This window comes from Papio anubis, chromosome 17 (assembly GCF_008728515.1).
Source record: "Papio anubis isolate 15944 chromosome 17, Panubis1.0, whole genome shotgun sequence".
In the NCBI taxonomy this organism is placed as follows: Eukaryota; Metazoa; Chordata; class Mammalia; order Primates; family Cercopithecidae; genus Papio; species Papio anubis.
This window is the reverse complement of record NC_044992.1, coordinates 25,203,682-25,228,863: the sequence shown is the minus strand read 5'-3', so window position 1 is coordinate 25,228,863 and position 25,182 is coordinate 25,203,682. Positions and strand designations below refer to the sequence as shown.

Genomic DNA, 25,182 nt, shown 5'->3' with positions numbered 1-25,182 from the left:
CTGAGTAGAAGAGGAAGTAGGCTCAGAGGATCTACCGCCCAACCCTACACGTGCTCACTGGACCATGCTGCCCTGGAAAAAGACACCTGAATTCATTTCCAACTTCAGAACTCACACACCAACTTTCTTGCCCCCAAAGCCCTTCAAATTTGGACCCCAAATTTAGCTTAAGGACTCCCATTACACAAATGAGATAACAGCTTTGGCCAGATGAGAGCTAGACTAGTGTGGGGCTACACAGAGCTGTCTGGGCTTGCTTGGAAGCCCTCCAGCACTCAAGAAAAGACACCTTTTGAAAAAAAAATTATTTTTATTGGAACTCATCTGAACATCAGATATACCTGGTGTTGGTTAGCAAGAACCGTTTGTACATTTGATACTGATGGTGCCAAAACCAAAACAATGACTGGACATGATGGGGAGAAATGTTGAGAACAAAAACCTGATTTTGGAGAGGAAAATAAAAGCCAGTCAGATTCAGTGAGGATGCAAAACCTGGTACAACAAAATCCTTTTACAAAATATAAATGTATTATGAAAACCCGGAAGGATAATCCAAGGAAGGTAAAGAAGAGAAAAGGATGCCAGCAGGAAGAAGGCAGGAAGGAGAGGAAAAGAAAAAGACAAAGAAGAGATGAGAGAAGAAAATACAGTTCAGCACAACAAAGGTGCAGAAGCTCACCTACCCAAATGGCATTAAAGCCTCGCTGTGTAATCGTGTCAGAAAACAAAGCATGCTGACACACAGTGCTCTACTTCCCATCCACTCAAGTTCTAAGAGGTAAATTAAGAAGCTCCCTGGGAAGGGGACATGAGGTTGCTCAAAAATCCAACAAAGAAAATTTAAAAAAAGAGAGAGAGAGAAAAAAAAACACACCCCACAGTGTCATTCCGATGTTCATTGTTTAAAAAAAGGAATAAATCCATCTGAAAGCAGGAGAGGAGGAGTGGGAGAGGGAGAGAAGCTCATGGATTTCAAAGACAGCCTGGCTCCCCTGGAGGGAAGAGGAGGAAGGCAGAGAGACATGGCGGTCTTCTGGTTGAGAGGTAAAGAGAAGGGAGAGAGAGGAAAGAAGAGAGGAGAGGAACGCAGAGGAGAGGAGAAGAGGGGCAATTAAAACACTGACAACTAATCTAGTTTACTGTGTTTAAAAAAAAAAAAAAAAACAGCCACATGCACAGCAGGCCCCTTGGGGGCTAAGGGCCCACACTGCTCCCCGTGTGGCCATGGTAGACACTAGCTCCTGGCCTCATCCCCATTCCTTCACAGGTCAGAGCGGAGCTGTGCAGGCGCTGCTGCTGTTGTTGCTGCAGTGGTGGTGGTGGTGGTGGCGGCGGCGGCAGGACCTTCGGCTACTCTGCTGGAGCCAATGTGGGGAGAGAAGAGCGGACAGGCCGTATGGCAGGGGAAAGAACACCAAAATGCCTCATTTCAAATAAAAAAGAAAACAGCAGTCTATACACAGTTGTTTGTTTTGGTTCAGTACAAACAGAATAAAAAGTCGTTGCTTTTGATGGTCAGCAAACACCCAATTCTGAGGAGGAGGAGAGGTGACGCCCAGCAGGTGGATTAGGACCCCCAGTGGTTGGCGGGGTGCCTGGCTTTGCAGCCCTCTCCCAGGAGGCAGAGAGGACAGCTTTAGGTAGTGTAAGCCTTTTTCCTTTTATTTAGAATAATCTTTTTTTTTTCTTTTTCTTTTTTTTTTAAGCAATTTCCCCACTCCCAAGTTGGGCCAGTAAAGATTACATGAAAACTGGCACACCTATTGGCTGGAATACAGATGCACCAAATGAAGATTTAAAAACTTTCCGAGCGAAAAGTAGAACAAAAAGAAAAAAGAATCTCCTAGCATTTTCCCCCAAGGTTTCACTCTCCCGCCACACACACTCTCCAAAGGACCGCTACAGATCCAACTCTGCAAGAGAAGACAGAGCAGTGTCAATCAGGAAGCCATGAGGACACCAGGAGGAGGTTTTCAGTCTCGACACGCAGAAGACAGAGCTGCCCAGCCCTGGGGTCCTGAAGCCAGCACTCACCTATGTCAGTTTCTTGGCTTTGTTGTAGAGGGAATCCACTACTTTACTCATGTTCTGAATTGTTTCCAGAGCAGCTTCATAAGTTTTATCTACTGGGGGTTCATCGAAAATAATCAGGACACCCTCCCCCTGGTCCAAAATCCCTGCAAGAAACACAAGGGCAACCCAGGTAAAAAGTGACATTAGACACAAAGCATTTGTGAAGCAGCCCACTCCCTAGTTGACTCACTGTCTCCAGAAAAGAAGGGAAATAGAATTCATCTCCCTATTCCATGTACACATGCTTATTACACATTCTCACCACAGGGGAAGAGGGGCCAGGACCCCAGGGTGAACCATCAGGGGAAACAAATAGAACATCTTCTTTGAAAATAAACTTCTTCAACCATCTCATCACCACCACCAGCCCCCTTGCCTGTGTGACTGCTACTCACCATGAAATTTCTTGTCGAGAATCATCTGTGATAATTTCCTTTCCACGTCAGCCTAAAATCAAAGCACATGATTAAAGGGACCCGTATCCACTAGTCAGAGATCACCCTGACACAAAAGCTTTGTTGGAGGGGTCTTACACCAAATGGACTGAAAACAAAATAGCAACAATGCAACTCCTACTCTAGCCCACACTGCCCACTCCCCACTGAGAAGCTGAGGAGCTTTCCAATGAGGCCAATCAGGTGCATGTGCCATCCCTCCTCACCACCCGTTCCCATTCCTCCCTGCAGATGGCCTTAAGACTCCTTACCTTGGAGAGTTTGATGAGACTAGATATGTGTTCAATCTAAAAGGAAAGGCAGAGAGACACCAACACTGAAAGTTTTACTTTTGCCTCCAATAAGAGAAGGGAGGGAACAGGGGGAACTGCTGTATTTCTCAAAATTCTAATGTATGTCTCTATACAAGACAAGACCCTCCTTGGCCATGCTTAAATCTCTTGTGTTCTTCCCATCTGCCCGCCCTTCATTGCTACACACAATAAACAGACTCTTGTCCCACACACCCAATACAGAAAACAGGTACAACACATGCAGTGACTCAAAGCGAGGAGGAAACTGCTCGGAACACATGCAGGGGCAACCCACATGCCTCTACCCACAGCATCTCCTCCTCGATTTTTGTTCATTTTATCAACAGAGGCCCAAGCTCTTGGTGGCCTCTTGCCCACCAGGCACACCCCTACAAGTGAGTTCCCATTCTGGACAGGTGTGGAAGGGATGTGACTACAGTGAGAATGCCCGGCCAGAAATGGAGTCCCCAGAGGGTTCTCACCTGTACTCTGGAAAAAGGCTCAATGACTCGGATCAGATTCTGCTCCAGTAAGTTATCATACAACTTGGCCAAGTGTGTGCTGATGATTGGGTCATCCCGGAGCTCTGCCCGGTAATCTGTCAGAGCCTGCCAAAAGAACCAGTCGCAGAGATTGGCACAGAGAATCACTTGAAAGTCATGCTACTCCTGCTTCCTAGGTAGTTTGCTGGCCCTTATAAAACTACATGGTTGAATGAAGTTAGGGGAGATTTGGGCAGATGCATGATACAAAGCAGAAAAGGAATGTCAAGAACTAGAAGGGAAGTTTGGCTTGGTGGCATATGCGCCTGAAGTCGCAGTTACTCAGGAGACTGATGTGGGAGGACTGCTGGAGCCCAAGAGTTCAAGTCCAGCCTGGGCAACACAGAGAGCCTCCATCTCTTAAAAATAAATTTTTAAAACTGCTATTCTGGCCAGGCGCGGTGGCTCACGCCTGTAATCCCAGCACTTTGGGAGGCCGAGGCGTGTGGATCACAAGGTCAGGAGATCGAGACCATCCTGGCTAACACGGTGAAACCCTATGTCTACTAAATATACAAAAAATTAGCCGGGTGTGGTGGTGGGCACCTGTATTCCCAGCTACTCAGGAGGCTGAGGCAGGAGAATGGCGTGAACCCGGGAGGCGGAGCTTGCAGTGAGCCAAGATGGCGCCACTGCACTCCAGCCTAGGCGACAGAGCAAGACTCCGTCTCAAAAAAAAAGACCAAAAAAATGCTATTTTATGATAGTCTTTAAGAGAAAAAAAACTATAAAATAGAACAAAAAAGGTGGAATCACCCTAGGGACCATCTTTCTGTCTGCAGGCTTCAGGTCAACAGCTCAATCCATGGAAGCCCCAAGAGCAACTCGGCTCGTGAACCAAATTAGCTACACCAGCATTTCTCAGCATGTATTCTAAAGAATAAATAGGGTCTCTATGGGGGGAAAAAAAGAATATTGAGGTTAAAGAATAGGAAATGCTGAATTCCACAACTAGCTCTTGGGAGTTTTATGAGGGCCATCAGCATAATATGGCTCTGCAATTATTAAGCAAAATCAGGTGTTTTAATTATTATTGGCCCTAGTATTTTGTTTAGCCCTAGTATTTCCCAAATATCTAATCACAGAATCCTTCTTCCAAGGAACTATTTGGAATAAAAATGTCCCATCAAACATCCCAGACATTGGGATAAAATGATCTGGACCGTGTATTTGTGTGATTTACTGACCATCAATAATGGTCTCAACATCCCAGCCTCATGTCAGCTGTGCTACAAGGTGTTAAGGGAAGCAGGCAAATCGTGCCAAGTAAGAGGCAACAGGAATTGGCAAGAGCCCTCCAGGAAGATGGTGAATCTTAGGGACAGTCAAAGCCACATGGTCTACTCTCCATCCACACTAAGTTTTTCTTTCTGGATCTAGGTTTTGTTTTTATTAAGCTGGTCATTATACTCAGACTAAGAGGAGAAAAGTTCAGAAAAGAATATACAATTCTCACCCTAATGCCCAGACAGGCTTTTTTCCCTTTTCAAAACTCCCAAACAATGAGCAAAAGGCACCCGAGTTAAAGAAAGCCTGGAACATCATCCTGAGAATGTTTCTTTGGGTCCAAGTACGCACATCAAGACTTCCCTTCTATCCACAGAGGAGAAGCAGACCTGGCATTTCCGGAACTGAAGGAATGCCTACAACTGTGTCATGTGGAACAAGCACCAGGCCTAGAGTCAAACTCTGACACTATGCTGTGTGACTTTGAGTGTCCTCCTGAATCCCAGTTCCCTTAACCATAGAACACAGATAATAGATAGGTGTGTTGTGAAAAATCAAAGTGAAGAAAGGACAGAACTTTTGAAATAGAAAGTTATTATGTATAAATAATATATATTTTATATCAACTCAGTAAGTTTCACTGTACGAAAGTGCTTAACTATTTCCTGGTTTTAACACTGTCCTAGGTGAAGGATACATGGAATCATCTGCAACTTCTTGTGAAACTATAATTATTTTTAAAAGTGTGTTTTGAAGTACTTAAATGTCCCTCTCTTCCACCCACATTCCATACCAACCCAATGTCATGCTCACCTTTTCAAAATCTGCCAGTGATCTGTTCTTGCTAGCCTGAGCCACGCATTTTAATGCTTCTGTCTGAGAATAAAGAGACAAATCATGAAAGTGATCTATTCTGCACACTAACATTTACCCAAGTCTCATAAGCAGTATGCTGTGTCCACACAACTTCTGCTCTAAGGAAGAACCCGCCCCACCATCATTCTTCTTCAGATGCCTGGAAAGAAGAGCTCCAAGTACTAAATACCACTATATGCCAACCTGTTTCCCTTTGAAACCTGAAATAAGAATACTAGGAAACAGAAATTTTCCAAACAGACCGACCCTAATACAGCATTCTCTAGAGATGACAAGCTAAAAGGAAAAATGACAAGAGAACTGTGATTTTCTCCCCCTTCCTCCAAGGCTTGTTATTGCCACATCCACCCAAACTCCTTCCTGCCCTTAAACCCTATTATATCTGTGCTTTATCAAGATTCATTCTGCTACATTTGAAACAAGGCACTGAACAAGGTCTACCTCATTAAGGCTGAGGCATCAAGGCTGGGCACGGTGGCTCACGCCTGTAATCCCACCAGTTTGGGAGGCTGAGGTGGGTGGATCACTTGAGGTCAGAAGTTCGAGACCAGCCTGGCCAACGTGGTGAAACCCCCCTCTCTACTTAGCCGGGCGTAGTCGTGGGTGCCTGTAATCCCAACTACTTGGGAGGCTGAGGCAGGAGAATTGCTAGAACCCAGGAGGCAGAGGTTGCAGTAAGCCAAGATCACGCCACTGCACTGCAGCTGGGTGACAGAACAAGAATCCATCTTAAAAAAAAAAAAAGGTTGCGGCATCAAAGTTGAGGCATTAACATATTACACCAAATGTTAAGACCCCACAGAGTGATGAAGGTATAATCAATAGTTGAGAACAACTTCTAACCTCGTTAAAAAAGGCACTTGACCAAGCTATCAAGTCTCCCCTCAGCAAAAAATCTACAACACTCATCTTTCTGGGAGATCAGCCTATCTTCTGCTTAAAAGCTAACATCAAGGTGCAAGAGACTAAGAGAAGCTGCTCTTTTATCAGCCTACATACTTAAATAAGAACAGTGTGTCTTACACAGTAGACTAAATGGTACAAGGCTAATCATTAGTGTGTTTGTCTCCAGCATTTGTCCTATAGACAGAAAAAAGTATCAAAATGAGAAAAGCCTGGAACTTAGAGCCAATGACCCTAGTTCAAAGTCTAGCTCCACCACTGATGAGCTACCTGACCATGTCCTGAACACCTGATGTCCCTGAGCCTGTCTCCTCAACTCTAGTTATAGTGAGAGTCGTGCATCTTTCTTCTTATTATTTTTTTAAGACAGAGTCGCCCAGGTTAGAGTACAGTGGTGCTATTTTGGCTCACTGCAACCTCCACCTCCCAGTTTGAAGTGATTCTCCTGCCTTAGCCTCCCGGGTAGCTGGGATTACAGTCGCCCACTACCACGCCCGGCTAATTTTTTATTTTTAGTAGAGACAGGTTTTTACCATGTTGGCCAGGCTGGGCTTGAAATTCTGACCTCAGATGATCCTCCTGCTTCTGCCTCCCAAAGGGCTGGGATTACAGGCATGAGCCACCACATCCAGCCCCTAATTGGCTTTTTATCAGCAAAAGTTTCAGGTCAGCTCCTGGTTTTGACCTCAAGAGTACTGGTTATTACTATATTGTAAGATGCATGGCTGGATGCAGTGGCTCACGCCTACAATCCCAGCACTTTTGGAGGCTGAGGTGGGCGGATCACTTGAGGTCAAGAGTTTGGGACAGCCTGACCAAGATGGCAAAACTCCATCTCTACTACAAAAAGTTAGCTGGGCATAGTGGCAGATGCCTGTAATCCCAGCTACTCGGGAGGCTGAGGCAGGAGAATCACTTCAAACTGGGAGGAGGAGGTTGCAGTGAGCTGAGATACGCCACTGCACTCCAGCCTGGATGAAAGAATGAGACTCCAACTCAAAAAAAAAAAAAGCCAATTAGGGCCACTTGTAGAGAGGGAAGAAACCATCTATGTGGCCACTCCTCCAGAGACAGTGAGATTATACAGACAGCCTATCAGTCTGTGTTTAGAGACAACTGCGGTTGAAATCCAGAAAGATTACTTTTACTTTACTAGTGATAATCAAGCAAAATACAAAGAGGAGACAGTCTAGACATCATCTTTGCATAGGTCCTAACTGTCTGCTCTCAGAAGTCACACTCATACCTACTTGGGCATTAACGTAACACAAAAAAGGGGGCCTCTTTTTACACCACACCCAAAATTCAAAGCATGAGTAGAAAGGTACTGATCTGAGAAGCACAAAAGTAAATCTCAAAACGTAGTTTCTGCACCAAGCAATCAGACCTCTCTAAAGCACATATGCACCAGATGTTACCAGGCTCCTGACATGGAGAATCTAAGATTTCATACTCTGCGTATGTTAAATTACAAGTCAGACTCATGGTAGATAAATCTTCTGGTCAAAGCCAAATGCAAACTAAGTCAATGCAAATGCTACAGTTCAGTTCCCTAAGTCCCTCAAACCACCTGATGTCCATAAGAGCTCCAAACGCAGACTTTCCAGGCCAATAATTTAACAGTCTAGGAAACACATTGAATGGGCTTAAGGGAAAGAAGTGAGTGGGGGAGAAGGAAGACAGTAGTATGAAGACCTGAAGAGCACTGGTCTCATCAAACATCGTGACTCTGAAAACATGCTGGCCTCAGAGTGAGTAGAACTGCAATCAAGGGAGTCCCTACCTGCCTCCCTGCATACCGAAGTGCAAGCTTCCCGCTCACCAAAGCCTGGACATCTTCTGGGCTAGAAAAAAAGACATACTTGGTCAATTGCTACAGATGTTATGCTTCTAAAGGTAGGTTTGGGCAAATTTCTTTTTAACAGAATTCCACTGAAGACTCTGCCCGCACAGATAATCAGCCCAACCCCTAAACCCATATGCCCATCACATTGCAAAAGCTAGGTTTTCTCCACTCTGGGCCACAGTTCAGCCTGAAGAGTAGAAAAACTCCAATATTAGAAAGCTGAACTGAACCTACCAAAAGCAGTAGACCCAACAAGCGGAACTGTAAATTTAAGTCAAATCCCAGTGTAACAGGTTTTATTAAAACATAGCCCTTATGTAATCCAAAGATCCAAAGAGAGTTCTTAGTCAATACTTCATTTATTCCCAAAAGAATTGAATAATTCTGTAGACTTCTTTGTAAGTAGGTCTGTCATACTTTTGTTGTTCACTTTTTCAAACTTCTCCTTAACCCTTCCTTCCTCATTCTGGGTGGCTCAGTTGGCTGGTACTGGCTGATCTGTAAGCTATTTCCTGACCCTCTGTCCTGTGCTCTGCACCTATGAGGACAGAGTATTTAAAGGATGAGGAGAATTCTCCAAGAGGAGCTGGGAAGGGGATTTCTAAAATGTCTCCCTGATTCTGAAAGACTAGCAAGCCAAAGTTTTCTGGACCACCTTTGATCCTCCTGCTCTACCTCAGCCAGTCCTAGAGGCTGCAGCTACTGCTGTTTCTGTAACTGGCCAAACTCCCTGCTCAGGCCATCTCTGCCATGGCAAACAGACTTGCTGAAGGATCTGAGTTCTTGTAGTCCAGAGTTAAGGTGCACCTACGTGTTGAGCATGATTTTGCACAGCAACATGTACTTCAGAGATGTGATGGCCTTGGGGCTGTCGATGGAGTCATAACCCTCAAATGCCTCATAGAAGTATGAGTACGCAGTTTTCCAGTCCTTCTCTTCTGCTGCATGGATAATACCTGGGCATTGAAAAGAAAGGAATAAGAACATATAAAATAATAGAGCCATAAAAGATTACAGCTGGGAGGCACTTAGAAATCTACCTAACCGGGCACGGTGGCTCACAACTGAAATCCCACACTTTGGGAGGCTGAGACGGGAGGATCACGTGAGCCCAGGAGTTCGAGACGAGCCTGAGTAACACAGTAAGACCCCATCTCTTAAAAAAAAAAAAAAAAAAAAAAAAAAAAAGGCCGGGCATAGTTTCAGCTCACGCCTATAATCCCAGCACTTTGGGAGGCTGAGATGGGCAGATCACCTGAGGTCAGGAGTTCAAGACCAGACTGACCAACGTGGAGAAATCCCATCTCTACTAAAAATACAAAACAGAAGACCAGGAAGCTGATCAATCCCGAGGCTGCTGAGAGACAGTGGCGCGAGTGGGACAGTCGCCAGGGATGGCTGAGCGTGAGGATGCAGCCGGTGTCCGGGCTGCTCTCCTGGACGCTGAGCAGAGTCCTGTGGCTCTTGGGCCTCTCTGAGCCGGGAGCTGCCCGGCAGCCACGGATCATGGAAGAGAAAGCGCTAGAGGTTTATGATTTGATTAGAACTATCCGGGACCCAGAAAAGCCCAATACTTTAGAAGAACTGGAAGTGGTCTCAGAAAGTTGTGTGGAAGTTCAGGAGATAAATGAAGAATATCTGGTTATTATCAGGTTCACGCCAACAGTACCTCATTGCTCTTTGGCGACTCTTATTGGGCTGTGCTTAAGAGTAAAACTTCAGCGATGTTTACCATTTAAACATAAGTTGGAAATCTACATTTCTGAAGGAACCCACTCAACAGAAGAAGACATCAATAAGCAGATAAATGACAAACAGCGAGTGGCAGCAGCAATGGAAAACCCCAACTTACAGGAAATTGTGGAACAGTGTGTCCTTGAACCTGACTGATAGCTGTTTTAAGAGCCAATGGCCTGTAATTGTTTGATATATTTGTTTAAACTCTTTGTATAATGTCAAAGACTCATGTTTAATACATAGGTGATTTGTACCTCAGAGCATTTTTTTAAAAGATTCTTTCCAAGCGAGATTTAATTATAAGGTAGTACCTAATTTGTTCAATGTATAACATTCTCAGGATTTGTAACACTTAAATGATCAGACAGAATAATATTTTCTAGTTATGTGTAAGATGAGTTGCTATTTTTCTGATGCTCATTCTGATACAACTACTTTTCGTGTCAAATATCTACTGTGCCCAAATGTACTCAATTCAAATCATTACTCTGTAAAATAAATAAGCAGATGATTCTTGTAATGAAAAAAAAAAAAATACAAAACAAATTAGCCGGGTGTGGTAGCGCGTGCCTATAATCCCAGCTACTCGGGAGGCTGAGGAAGGAGAATCACTTGAACCCAGGAGGCAGAGGCTGTGGTGAGCCGAGATTGCGCCACTGCACTCCAGCCTGGGCAGCAAGAGTGAAATTCCGTCTCAAAAAAAAAAAAAAAAAGCCAGGTGCGGGAGTTCACTCCTGTAATCTCACCACTTTTGAGGGGCTAAGACAGGAGGATAGCTTGAGCCCAGGAGTTTGAGCCTAAGTAACAGAGTTAGACCTTGTCTTTTTTTTTTTTTTTTGCACAGAGTCTCGCTCTGTTCACTGAGACTGGAGTGCAGTCGCGCAACCTCGGCTCACTGTAACCTCCGCCTCCTGGGTTCAAGCAATTCTCCTGCCTCAGTCTCCCAAGTAGCTGGGATTATAGGCACCTGCCACCACACCCAGCTAATTTTTTGCATTTTTAGTAGAGACAGGTTTCACCATATGTTTGCCAGGCTAGTCTTGAGCTCCTGACCTCAAGTGACCTCCTACCCACCTTGGCCTCCCAAAGTGCTGGGATTACAGGTGTAAGCCACCACACTCAGCAGACCTTGTCTCTTTAAATAAAAAAAAAAAAAAGAAGGCCACGCGTGGTGGCTCATGCCTGTAATCCCAGCACTTTGGGAGGCAGAAGCAGGAGGATCATCTGAGGTCAGGATTTCGAGACCAGCCTGGCCAACATGGTAAAAACCTGTCTATACTAAAAATACACCACCAGCCAGGCATGGTGGTGGGTGCCTATAATCCCACCTACTCGGGAGGCTGAGGCAGGAAGATCTCTTGAACCCAGGAAGCAGAGGTTGCAGTGAGCAGAGATCATGCCATAGCACTCCAACCTGGGCGACAGCGTAAGACTCTTTTTAAAAAAAAACAAAAACAAAAACAAAAACCGGCCAGGCACAGTGGCTCACATCTGTAATCCCTCACGTCTATAATCCCAGCACTTTGGGAGGCCAAGGCAGCCAGATCACTTGAGGGTCAGGAGTTCAAGATCAGCTTACTCAACAAGGCAAAACCCCATCTCTACTAAAAATACAAAAATTAGCCAGGCTTCGTGGTGCACGCCTGTAATCCCAGCTACTCAGGTGGCTGAGGCAGGAGAATCACTTGAATTCGGGAGGTGGAAGTTGCAGTGAGCCGAGATCATGTCACTGCACTCCAGCCTAGGCAACAAAGCAAGACACCGTCTCAAAGAAAAAAGAAAAAAAAACTCTACATCAATTCCATCAACTTACTGATGAGGTCAGGAAAGGATAAAGAACCTGCTCTGCCAGGCACAGTGGCTCACATCTGTAATCTCAACACTTTGGGAGACCAAGGCGGGCAGATCACCTGAACCGAGGAGCTCAAGACCAGCCAGGACAACATGGTGAAACCCCATCTCTACAAAAAATTAGCCAGGCCTGGTGGCACATGCCTGTAGCCCCAGCTACTTACTCGAGAGGCCGAGGTAGGAGGATCACCTGAGCCTGGGAGGCTGAGGCTACAGTGAGCTGTGACAGCGAAAATGCACTGCAGCATGCGTGAGAAAGTGAGACCATCTCAAAAAAAAAAAAAAAAAAAAAAAAAAAAACCTGCCCAAAGTCCCCACAGTTAGCAATGTGAGAGCTGAGATTAGATGAGAATCCAGGTCTCTGACCTCCCAGCTCAATGTCATATTGCCAATATAAGTTCCCAAAGGAGTTAGAGACCCAACTTAAAAGGGACCTGAAAAACACATACTGTACGATCTTTCTTCCATGCTTCTCACCACCATTCCAGTCCTGCTATCTTTTGGAGCTACAGGAAAAGGCCATGTTTATCCTCCATGACATCACATGCCCATGTCAGGGAGTTGACCTAAACATCTCTAGACTGCCTGAATGACCTGTTTTAATAATATTAACTACTTTAAGATAGCTTTTCTAAGCCTGATAGTTTTATATTTATGCAACTGTCATGGGGCGGGGGAGACGGAATCCAACGTCTTATATTTTCATTTCAAATATTTATCATTTATGGATGTGCTTTTGCCTAAATGCACTCAGTGTACAGCTCTCACATTAATGCCAAATCCATGAACTCAATTATACATGGCTAAGCAGTATTTCAGATTGATATACCATATACCATATATATGACTGATATACCATAGCTGACCTAACCAATCCTCTACTGCTTAAGAAGTTGGGTTGCTCCCAATGAGCTTAACTTTGATTGAACCTGCTACTACTGCCAACCTATGCTATCACTTGGGATAACATAAAAATTAGTTCTTTCCAAGCTTGGGAGGCATCTAAACCCTAAAATTCTCTATTTGTGTATATTAGCTCTAACTCTGCCCCAGCCCTTTAAGAAGTTACAGAAGTGAGCCCCATCCATTTGTTTACCACAACTGCTTCCCAACATCTTTCACATCAAGATACATGTAGAAAGTATTTGGCACACTAGAGTCAAAGGACGACGCTGCTGACACATGATCCCAAGAACTCAATACCAGCAGGAGCCTTCTGACTTCACCATTTATTGAGTGATGCGTCCTTTCGGCCTATCCAAAAAACCTCCCACTTTGGGTTTCTGGGAATCAGATCCTTTTTCTACTACTGTTAAGTATAGAGGCCTCAAGGAATATCTGTTCTTCTCTGTAGCCAAGGGAAGTCCCTTCAACAACCCAACAAACTATTAATGCTGCTAAATTAAATGAGACACATCTCCATTTCTCCACATCTCCCAGTATAGAGGGAGAACAGGCCAGACACAAAAATATGTATGATTAAAAAACAAATAAATAAAATAATCCCCAAGAACCAGTATACTGCTTTGCTAAACACATTAGTTAATAGGGGCCATATCAGCACTCTGAGTGTCATGGATGGCACATGAAGTTTATTGTTAAAAACAGAAACAGGCCAGGCACAGTGGCTCACGCCTATAATCCTAGCAATTTGGGAGGCAGAGGCGGGCGGGTGGCCTGGCCAACGTGGTGAAACCCCATCTCTACTAAAATACAAAAATTAGCTGGGCATGATGGCAGGTGCCTGTAATCCCAGCTACTCGGGAGGCTGAGACAGGAGAATCGCTTGAACCCAGGAGACAGTGGTTGCAGTGAGCCAAGACTACGCCACTGCACTCCAGCCTGGGCAGCTGAACAAAACAAGACCCCATCTCAAAAAAACAACAACAACAAAAAAACAGAAACAAAGGCCAGGCATGGTGGCTCATGCCTATAATCCCAGCACTTTGAGAGGCCAAGGTGGAAAAATTGCTTGAGCCCAGGAGTTCAAGATCAGTTTGGGCAACATGGCAAAACCCCATCTCTACAAAAAGTTAGCTTGGCATGGTGTCACGCTCCTGTAGTCCCAGCTACTCAGGAGACTGAGGTGGGAGGATCACTTGAGCCTGGGAAGTTGAGGCTGTGGTGAGCTGTGATTGCACCACTGTGCTCCAACCTGGGCAACAGAGTGAGACCCTGTCTCCAAAAAAAAAAAAAAAAGGTAAAAACAAAATAAAAAACTAGACTGTCACTCATTCAACACAAACATTAATGAGGGTCTATCATGTGCCAATTATTACCATTTTACAGATGAGCTAAACATAAATTAAGTAACTTGCCCAAAGTCACATACTAGAAAGCAGCAGAACAAAATGTCAACCTAAGAAAGCCTGATCCTGGATCACTACATCCCTGACAGATGAGGCAAGTAGGCATTATCTTTTACAGATGAGAGGTAACACAAGCACTTAATTAAACTAGACTTCTGCCTCCAATTTCAACATTCCTTCAATAATGATGCCTCCAAGTAAAAAAAAAAACAAAAACTGCTGAATACAAAAGAAAGTATTCCACCTGCCAATCCATGGCTTCCTAGCCCCACATTCACACACTCTATCGGAAAACCACATACCACACTCAGCTGAAATCAGGTTATCATTCTTCAGCCCTGATTTGAAGCCCTTTGGAAAAGTCAACCAACTTTACAAAGATCTCCAAGAGTCAACAGACTTGGGGTAGGCCAATCCCAAAGGAAAATGCTACTATTCTGAGTAAGTGGCTAAGAGGAAAGTTAAGGGAGTCTTCTAAGTGCGACCTCTCTAAGTTTGGTTCTAATAGTCAGATTGCCTGGTCTAGTACAGATAGGTATGTTCTTAATACATTTTAGGCAGTTAACAGGAGGGGAGCTGCCAGTTAGAAAGGTAGCTTTCAAATTGGTGCTTTGAAGAAGCTAGAGCCAAATCAGCCAATTTTATTCTCCAGCCCCAATCCCCGATTCCTTCCACCTATAAATAAGACGAGCTTTTTTTTTTTTTTTTTTTTTTTTTTGAGACGGAGTCTCGCTCTGTCGCCCAGGCTGGCGTGCAGTGGCACGATCTCGGCTCACTGCAAGCTGCGCCTCCCGGGTTCACACCATTCTCCTGCCTCAGCCTCCCAAGTAGCTGGGACTACAGACACCTGCCACCACGCCCAGCTAATTTTTTGTATTTTTAGTAGAAACGGGGTTTCACCGTGTCAGCCAGGATGGTCTTGATCTCCTGACCTCGTGATCCACCCGCCTCAGCCTCCCAAAGCGCTAGGATTACAGGCGTGAGCCACCACACCCGGCCAAAATAAGATGAGCTTTAAGAAAACACATCCCAGGAATAGCTACGTCTGTTACCCGACTGCATGTCCAAGGTGGCCTGCAATTTAGGTGGGCAGTAGATGGCATTTGCTGTGGTTCGAGCAGAGGTTAAGGCAGCTCGGGCTTTCGGCAGGTTGCTCAGGGCATGGTATGTTTTGCTTTCTAAAAGTTGTACTTCCACCAAAAGAGCTTTGTCGTCCATCTTTTTCAACTCCCGCAGCAGCTGAGAACCTGAAAAAAGAAAAGATACATTCTCCTTTATTAGCCATCAGCTTAATAGCTAAATACTGTAACAGCCCACTCTCCCACCCTCATAACACTCAGGATTTAAAAAAAAAAAAAAAAAAAAAAATGCCTAAACTCAAAAAAGGTTACCTCTAGACCCCATGCAATAATTAAATTTTCCACTAATGTGCTATCTTCCAAGAGAAAAACACAACTCTTTGAAGTTTTCTGCTTCCTGAGGACAATATTAGAGCCAAGAGTCCTATGAGCTTACTCCTAAGATTTAAATACAGTGGGAATCTCTACCTATAAAATGCTAAATCTAGTTATCCAGTTCAGAAAGACACAATCTTGCTCTCTTCTTGTCCAGCAATCACAAGGCTACATAAGAAACACTGAGGCCGGGCGCGGTGGCTCAAGCCTGTAATCCCAGCACTCAGTGAGCTGAGATCCGGCCACTGCACTCCAGCCTGGGCGACAGAGTGAGACTCCGTCTCAAAAAAAAAAAAAAAAAAAAAAGGCCGGGCGCAGTGGCTCAAGCCTGTAATCCCAGCACTTTGGGAGGCCGAGGCGGGCGGATCACGAGGTCAGGAGATCGAGACTATCCTGGCTAATCCAGTGAAACCCCGTCTCTACTAAAAAATACAAAAAAAAAACTAGCCGGGCGAGGTGGCGGGCGCCTGTAGTCCCAGCTGCTCGGGAGGCTGAGGCAGGAGAATGGCGTGAACCCAGGAGGCGGAGCTTGCAGTGAGCTGAGATCCGGCCACTGCACTCCAGCCTGGGCGACAGAGCGAGACTCCGTCTCAAAAAAAAAAAAAAAAAAAAGTGTTGGGGAGGATATGGAAAACTGGAACCCTTATACAATGTTAAAGAGAATATAAAATGGTGCAGCCACTTTGGAAAACAGCTTAGCAGCTCCTTAAACAGCTCATCAGTTACCATATGACACAGTAATTCCACTTCCAGGTATATACCCAGAAGAAGAACATGTCCACATAAAACCTGTTCATAGCAGTATTCTTAAGAGCTAAAATGTGGAAACAACACAAGTGTCCATCAACTGATGAATGGATAAATACATGTGATATATCCTTACAATGGACTATTATTCAGCAATAAAAAGGAATGAAGTACTGACACATGCTACAACATAAACCCTGAAAACATAATGCTGCGTGAAAGAAGCCAATCACAGAGAAACAAATATTGTATCATTTCATTTATAAGAAATACCCAGAACAGACAAATCTACAAATATACCAATAGCTTAGTCATTGCCCAGGGCTGCTAATGGATAGTAAGTTTCTTTCTAGGGTGATAAAAATGTTCTGAGGCCATGCACAGTGGCTCACACCTGTAATCTCAGCACTTTGGGAGGCCAAGGCAGGCAGATCATTTGAGGTCAGGAGTTCGAGAGCAGCCTGACCAACATGGTGAAACCCCATTTCTACTAAAAAATACAAAAATTAGCCAGGCATGGTGGCAGGTGCCTGTAATTTCAGCTACTTGGGAGGCTGAGGCAGAAGAATCGCTTGAACACATGAGGTAGAGGTTGCAGTGAGCCAACATCGCACCACTGCACTCCAGCCTGGGCAACAGAGCGAGACTCTGTCTCCAAAGAAAGAAAAAAATTTCAGAACTTTTTTTTTTTTCTTTGAGAGGGAATCTCGCTCTGTCGTCCAGGCTGGAGTGCAGTGGCATAATCTTGGCTCACTGCAACCTCTGCCTCCCAGGTTGAAACGATTCTTCTGCCTCAGCTCACAAGTAGCTGGGATTACAGGTGTGCACCACCACGTCCTGCTAATTTTTTGTATTTTTAGTAGAGATGGGGTTTCACCATGTTGCCCAGGCTGGTCTCAAACTCCTGAGCTCAGGCAATCTGCCTGTCTTGACCTCCCAAAGTGCTGGGAATACAGGCATGAGTCACCACGCCCAGTGGAAAACATTCTGAAATTAAGTAGTGGTGATGGTTGTACAACTTAGTGAATATACTAAAAACCACTGAATTACACACTTTAAAAGTGAATTTTATGGTAAGTGAACCATATCTTATTAAAGTTATTTTTTAAATGCTACTATTTGAACCATATGAAATTGCCACTTTTGCAGTCCAAAAATTGAATGTTGGAAACTCTTCAACCTAATAGATCATAAGAGCCATGTTCTTTTGTTCGGAAAAAATAGTCCAGATCTACCCACTCATAAAAAGCAAGCAGTGGCCAGACACGGGGGCTCATGCCTGTAATCCTAGCACTTTGGGAGGCCAAGGTGGGCAGATCACTTGAGATCAGGAGTTTGAGACCAGCATGGCCAACATAGCAAAACCCCATCTCTACTAAAAATACAAAAACTAGCCAGGTACGGTGGCACATGCCTGTAGTCCCAGCTACTCAGGAGGTTAAGGCAGGAGAATAGCTTGAACCTGAGAGGCAGGAGTTGCAGCGAGCTGAGATCGCGCTGCTACACTCCAGCCTAGGCAACATAGTGAGACTCTGTCTCAAAAAAGAATAAATAAATAGATAGATAGATAGATAGATAGATAGATAGATAAAAATAAAATTAAAAAAAAGCAGGGAAGATTTCAAGGTGCTTAAAGGCCACACAGGAGAAAGGCTTCAGCTGGCCACTCCAGCTTCCAAATATATTTATACCAAATTAATTTCTTGATTTTTAAAACAGATTTTAAGGATATAAGCAGATACAGTAAACAGGATAGCAAGCCAAACATTTCCAATTTAAAAACCTAAATCTGAAATTTAACAGAGTACTATATGCAAAATATAGACATACTTTTTTTAAATTTCAGTTATTAAAATGGAATTGATTTTACTGCTCTAAATTCAAGTAAACTTAAAACTACCCATTTGTCCTCTAAATTTGACAGATTAGCCAGTTTTTTAAACTTTCAAATGACATTTTCCCATGACAAATGCAGCACTGTAAGCTACCTTAAAACCTTCTTAGAAGTGGGTAGAATATAAATTATTAACAGGTAATTAATAAGAGTAGCCAGGTGGTTTAGAATACACTCATTTAGCTAGCTGAGATGACTTATTACCAGCTTACTTACCCAAATGCAATGCTTCCTGGTACCTCTTGGTATCAAAGTACAAAGACACCAGTCTTGCCTAGGAAAGAGAAAAGGCATTGATTGAAGGGGGGAAAAAAAAGCCACAGAAAGAAATCAAAGATTGACATCACAGAACTGTTACTGTTAAATACGCAATTTCTGATGATAGCATCAAATTCAGCATAAGAGATGATCTAGCCAACGTATTGTCCCTATTATAGCCAGCAAATGACTGTTAACTTTACCATGTTGTTGCTTATTACTCCGAGCCAAGAAGCAAATCTGTCTCAAAACTTCAATTAGGGCAATTCTCATAAATGGGGCTACCATCAATAATCTTTCGGTATTTAGGTAATTACGAAGTTGCTGAAGATACTTTTGATAAGGATGGTATTGCTTACATTCACCATCTGTCTCATGCTTAGAGACCTGAAATCAGTACCAATGTAAAACCTACCTCCAAAGCTTGGCGTAAGAAAGTTCTTTTCTCTGATTTGGCCCATTCGATGCACTCTAAACACAGCTCAACCTGCAATAAGAAGAGACAGTACATGCAACATTATGTCCTCAAATTCTTCCCACAAACCATGCTTTGGAGAACAGCTTAAATTCCCTCCTTACGTATTATCCATATTGCTCTATTTAGTGTCTGATCCACAGTATCTCAATGTATAACAGTTATATCATAATGGAGCATCAACTTGGCTTTTTATACATAAAATATCTTTGTGTTTAGATTATGTTTTTTAGGAAAAGAGCTCTATCTTCAAGACTCCTCTTCTACCTACCCAGGAGAGACCAAGAACTTCCAAACAACATGTATAGCTCTGGAATGTAGATTTCTATGATAGATTAGGAATTTTTAAAGCACAGATTTCTCACTGGCTAGAAATAGTAATGGTAATGTATAATACACAGGTAATAAAGGGGAGAAATTCTCATCCTAAGCACTAATGCCTCATTCCTAGCAGTTGCTTTTAAGACTCGAAAGGTCCAGCTGGCTTTTTCCCTTTCAGATTCTAAGCAATGCAACTAATCAATTCATCATCACTCTTAAAGCAAACAGGTACAGTAACTTAGCTTGTATTAAAGGGAATAAAAGCTGGTCCAAAGGTAGTGACGATTACAGGCATGCACCACCATGCCTGGCTAATTTTTTCTATTTTTAGTAGAGTTGGGGTTTCTTCATTTTAGTCAGGTTGGTCTCGAACTCCCGACCTCAGGTGATTCACCTGTCTTGGCCTCCCAAATTGCTGGGATTATAGACATGAGCCACTGCACCTGGCCAGCATTTCTTAAGAGAACTTTGGATTTATATAAAAACCTGTTGTATTAGCAGTTAGTTCTCGATTGTTCACAGTCAGTTACAGATTGAGCTCCTGATCTACTCTTTCCCTGCTTCTCACTACTGCACTTTGACTAGTCTTAAAGAAAATATTTTAATAAAAAAAAATAAAAGAAATTAGAATTAGCCTAACACGTAAAAGCGCTTTTAAGCTTTAAAGGCACTCTGAACCCCGACTCCTATCTGCCACCTAAGTAGTGAGGTAAGGTGCAAAGTAACTGACTTAAAGCAGCACTCAATGCTAGACAGTCTAGCACGCCATCATGTATCCCTGACATGCTAGCTTTGACACAGTAAATATTAAGTACTGCAGATCTTCTATCACTTTGGTTACTGCAAGTTTTATATTAAGGTTGCTATTAGAGCATAAGACCAAAAGAAATGAAATGAGAAACTGAGCTCTCCAGAGAACTGCTAATACAACAGGTTTTTATATAAATCCAAAGTTCTCTTAAGAAATGCTGGCCAGGCGTGGTGGCTCATGCCTGTAATCCCAGCAATTTGGGAGGCCAAGGCAGGTGGATCACCTGAGGTCGGGAGTTTGAGACCAGCCTGACCAAAATGAAGAAACCCTATCTCTACCAAAAATAGAAAAAATTAGCCAGGCATGGTGGTGCATGCTTGTAATCCCAGCTACTTGGGAGGCTGAGGTAGGAGAATCCATTGAACCTGGGAGGTGGAGGGTGTGGTGAGCCAAGATTGCACCACTGCACTCCAGCCTGGGCAACAAAAGTGAAACTCCGTCTCAAAAAAAAAAAAAAGAAAAGAAAAGAAATGCTGTAAGAAGGAAAAACTACAGGGACATAATCCAAATTGACAGGATCTTCTACTTTTACATCCTAAATTCTAGCTCTGTAAATAAATTAACAGATAACATTACATGGTACTCAGAGGATGCACCAGGAAGAGAACCAACAAAACCTTTACAACTCCTCACTGGTGCCCCCTGGTGGCTACCTAATCTCCAACTCTAAACTCAACTGAACTCATAAAAATTCTCTAAAAATAAGACAAAACCAAAAACTAAAATAAAAGCAAGCTATATCACAATTGCAGAGTTTTGAGTTATACTCTGAAAAGCTAAATTCCAAGTAAGATTTTTGATATAAATGGAACTGAAAATATTTCTCTGAATAGTCTTAGCAAAAGGAAATATTAAGTGTTTAGTTCTACATGACTTGGAAGGGTAAGAAATGCTCCCCCCACCCGCCGCAAGTTTTACCCAGCGAGATTTTTCAAAGGACACAAAAATGAATACCTGGGACTTAGAAATATTCCTCTCTAAGTTATATTTCAATAAATCATTTACCACACCCACCTACCAAAAAAAAGAATGCCTGGGCTATTGATTCATTAGTCTAGAAGAGAGCTTGGTCACTTAAAGTATATCGCTAATTAAGAAACAATGAATTATACTCCTGCAATTAACCTGCCTCCATTTCCCTGATAGTCCAGATATTAAGTGATTCACCTAAGGTGAACTGACGGGTAACATCAGAGGATTTGCCAGTAAGAGAACCAACAAAATCTTTGTTAACTCCTCACTGGAGCCCCCTGGTGGCTACCTAATCTCCAACTCTAAACTCAACTGAGCTCATAAAAATTCTCTAAAAATAAGACAGAACCAAAAACTAAAATAAAAGCAAGCTGTATCACAATTGTATAAGATGAATTTACCTAAGGACTACTAATCAGTTAATATCTAGACTATCACATATATCTGCTGCTGGCACCAGAACTTGTGCATAACTGCAGCACTCTATCTTAACCTAGCCTTAAGTTGAGGTCATCACAGGTGTTTCTCCTACAGCAAGGATTTTTTTTTTTTTTTTACACGAACTGGATATCTTTTTTTTTTTTTTTTGAGATGGAGTCTCGCTCTTGATGCCCAGGCTGGACTGCAACGGCGTGATCTCGGGTCACTGCAACCTCCACCTCCCGGGTTCAAGCACTTCTGCTGCCTCAGACTCCTGAGTAGCTGGGACTGCAGGCGCCTGCCACCATGCAGCTAACTTTTGTATTTTTAGTAGAGAGGTTTCTTAAAACGTGCTATTGTGGGCCGGGTGCGGTGGCTCATGCCTGTAATTCCAGCACTTTGGGAGGCCGAGGCGGGCAGATCATGAGGTCAGGAGTTCATGACCAGTCTGGCCAACATAGTGAAACCCCCAATACAAAAAATTAGCTGGGTGTGGTGGTGTGCACCTCCCAGCTACTTGGGAGGCTGAGGCAGGAGAATCACATGAACCTGAGAGGCAGAAGTTGTAGTGAGCCGAGATCATGCCATTGCACTCCAGCCCGGGCGACAGTGTGAGACTCAGTCTCAAAAAAAAAAAAAAAAAAAAAAGTGCTATTGTGTTTCAGTTGGGTAGACTACACCAGAAAAGTTGCCCATAGGCTACTCCCTATAGATTCCTGGAAGGTAAGGTTAATTCTGCAAGTTGAGTTCACTATTTGGCAAGAGTCTGGTTCGGTCTTCCTTCCCTCCTCTTCACCTTCCTTTTCCACTCCCCAGCCCTTGCCCACCAACCCATCCTCACTCACTCCCCGACTCACATGCCCTCACTTTCGAGGCTCCAAACCTTGCATTTAAATGAACAGATCATAACCTGAATCATAACAACTTTGGGAATAGCAAGCTGAAGATGGTTCTATAGATGTATCTGTCTTTTGTTTTGTTTTGAGACAGTCTTGCTTTGCTGCCCAGGCTGGAGTGCAGTGGCACAATCTCGGCTCACTGCAAGTTCTGCCTCCCGGGTTCACACCATTCTTCTGCCTCAGCCTCCCCAGTAGCTGGGACTACAGGCGCCCAACACCATGCCCGGCTAATTTTTTGTATTTTTAGTAGAGATGAGGTTTCACCGGGTTAGCCAGGATGGTCTCGATCTCCTGACCTCGCAATCGGCCCACCTCAGCCTCTCAAAGTGCTGGGACCACAGGCGTGAGCCACCGTGCCCGGCCAGATACATCTGTCTTACTGTTAGTCCTCAAATAGAAAAAAGCAAGGGAAATCCCCTCCCTCATACTCTCAGTACCAAACTCCTTAACACAAAACTCTAGCTGTCTTAACAGTTTTCTAAAATGTCTTCTTTTACCAGGCACGGTGACTCACATCTATAATCCAGGCACTTTGGGAGGCTGAGGCAAGCAGATCGCTTAAGACCAGAAGTTTGAAACCAGCCTGGGCAACACAGCAAGACCCTATCTCTACAAAAAATTGTTTTAATTAGCCAGGTGTAGTGGTGCACATCTGTAGTCTCAGCAACTTGGGAGGCTGAGGCAGGAGGATTCTTTGAGCCCAGGTGTTCAAGGTTACAGTGAACTACAATCGCACCCCTGCACCCCAACATGGACCACAGACCAAGACCCCCATTTCAAATAAATAAAATAAATAAAACTTCCCATTTTGCCTTGGGTCTCAATACTACCATGATAGCCATCCACCTATGACTTGCTTGTCTATTCTTTCCCAACACCCAATCAAAAAATTTTAAAAAAGAACTAAGAATAAAGCCAGGTGTGGTGGCTCACACCTGTAATCCCAGCACTTTGGGAGGCCAAGACAGGCAAATCACCTGAGGTCAGGAGTTCAAGATCACTCTGGCCAACATGGCAAAAGCCCATCTCTACTAAAAATATAAAAATTAGCTGGGTATGGTGGCGTGCACCTGTAATCCCAGCTACTCAGGAGGCTAAGGCAGGAGAATCACTTGAACCAGGGAGGTAGAAGTTGTAGTGAGCCAAGATCACACCACTGCACTCCAGCCTGGGACACAGAGAGAGACTTTATCTCGAAAAGAAAAAAGAACTAAGAATAAAAATTATATCCTATTTCCCCAAGTCAGAGACCTTGAGTTACCTAAACGAATGTAGTAACAACACCCAATGCTTACATCTCAATTCAATAAACTCAGACCTTAATTCAACAAAGTATTTCCTGGCTGGGCATGGTGTCTCACATCTGTAATCCCAGCACTTTGGGAAGCCGAGTCCAGAGGATCACTTGAGCCCAGGAGTTTGAGACCAGCCTAAGCATCATAGCAAAATCCCATCTCTGCTAAAAATACAAAAAAAAAAAATTAGCCAGACGTCGTGGTGTGTACCTGTAGTCCCAGCTATTTGGGAGGCTGAGGTGGGAGACTCACCTGAGCCCAGGAAGTTGAAGCTGCAGTGAGCTGTGAGCACACCACTGCACATCTACCATAGGGAAGGCACAGGCACAGTCCATACATTCCTTCAACAAAAAGGTATGCAGCTTCTTCAAGCCAAAGTACTCTAAATGCCAGGAATACAACACTTAGAGTATATAAGTATACTCTAACACAGAGTCTCACTCTTCTCACTCTTGCCCAGGCTGGAGTGCAGTGGCACCATCTTGGCTCACTGGAACCTCTACCTCCCGGGTTCAAGCGACTCTTGTGCCTCACCCACCTGAGTAGCAGGGATCACAGGCATGCACCACCACACCTGGCTAATTTTTGTAAAAAATAAATATTTTTTAAAAGGAAAAAAAGATAGGCTGATCAAGGAAAGTCTCTGAGGAAGTAAGATGTAAGATGTAAGCAAAGACTTGAAACAATGTAAAGAAAAAAACCCTGTTAAGATCAAGCTGACAGCAATCCATATGTATATAAATGTCCCAACCCCAGTTTGAAGCATAAGGCAATAAGGCCAGTAATTACAGCTGTAAAGAAAGTAAAAGGAGACTAGTATAGTGGATGTGGTCAGAGGTAGCCATGGTTAAGGAATTTGAACTGTACTGGGAATGAGGAAGGCTCTGTGCTACAGCAAGGCATATAGTGCTTCACCTGAGTGAGATTATATTACAGTAAAGGAGATAAGGCAAGTGTAAAGCAATTGTCATACAAGGCAGAATAATCAGAAATAGAGCATGTACAAAACATAATGTGAGTCACTGAAAGAGTTAAAACCACAACAAACTCAGGAAGGAAAGAGTTGAGAGGAGGTGGAACTTGAGATAAGGCTATGGAAGAGAAAAGTACAGCATGAGGGTCATACAGGCTTGTTCAGCAAACAGCCAGGCATCCAACATGGCTGACATGTTTGATATGCTTAGTAGAGTCCTGGGAGATTAGACTACTGCAGTAGGTTGCAGTAGGTTGTATTATAGAAAACCATTAATTATCTAATTCTGCAGGCAATGGAAAGCCACTGAAGGTTTGAGTTGTGGGAGAAGAGGGAGAGGAATAAAATTATCAGAGGGCTATTTGGTAAGGTATCTCTGACAATGACTGAATGAGGTTTTTGCAGTAGTCCAAATAAAAAATAATTAAGAACCAAACTAGATGGTAGTTGTAAAGAGAGAACACGGCTGGGCACAGTGGCTCACACCTATAATCCCAGTACTTTGGGAGGCCAAGGCCAGCAGATCACAAGGTCAGGAGTTCGAGACC

General features: G+C 43.7%; 1 protein-coding gene and 1 pseudogene across 2 annotated transcripts in view; one reads left to right on the top strand and one right to left on the bottom strand.

Moving 5' to 3' along the window:
* Positions 1–290: 290 nt before the first annotated feature.
* Positions 291–25,182, bottom strand: part of PSMD11 (proteasome 26S subunit, non-ATPase 11) — a 38,356-nt gene continuing 13,464 nt past the window's right edge. The window contains exons 4-14 of the mRNA XM_003912588.5: positions 18,884–18,955; positions 18,427–18,484; positions 15,168–15,362; positions 9,030–9,174; positions 8,156–8,216; positions 5,407–5,469; positions 3,307–3,432; positions 2,783–2,818; positions 2,472–2,523; positions 2,038–2,180; positions 291–1,916 (exon numbers count right to left, since the gene is read on the bottom strand). Coding sequence (XP_003912637.1) covers positions 2,038–2,180; positions 2,472–2,523; positions 2,783–2,818; positions 3,307–3,432; positions 5,407–5,469; positions 8,156–8,216; positions 9,030–9,174; positions 15,168–15,362; positions 18,427–18,484; positions 18,884–18,955 — 951 coding nt within the window. The 3' untranslated portion in view covers positions 291–1,916. The remainder of the gene's footprint in view (positions 1,917–2,037; positions 2,181–2,471; positions 2,524–2,782; positions 2,819–3,306; positions 3,433–5,406; positions 5,470–8,155; positions 8,217–9,029; positions 9,175–15,167; positions 15,363–18,426; positions 18,485–18,883; positions 18,956–25,182) is intronic.
* LOC101003240 lies at positions 9,549–10,471 on the top strand (annotated as a pseudogene). The gene has a single exon (XR_639020.4). The product of XR_639020.4 is annotated as a cytosolic iron-sulfur assembly component 2A pseudogene (transcript).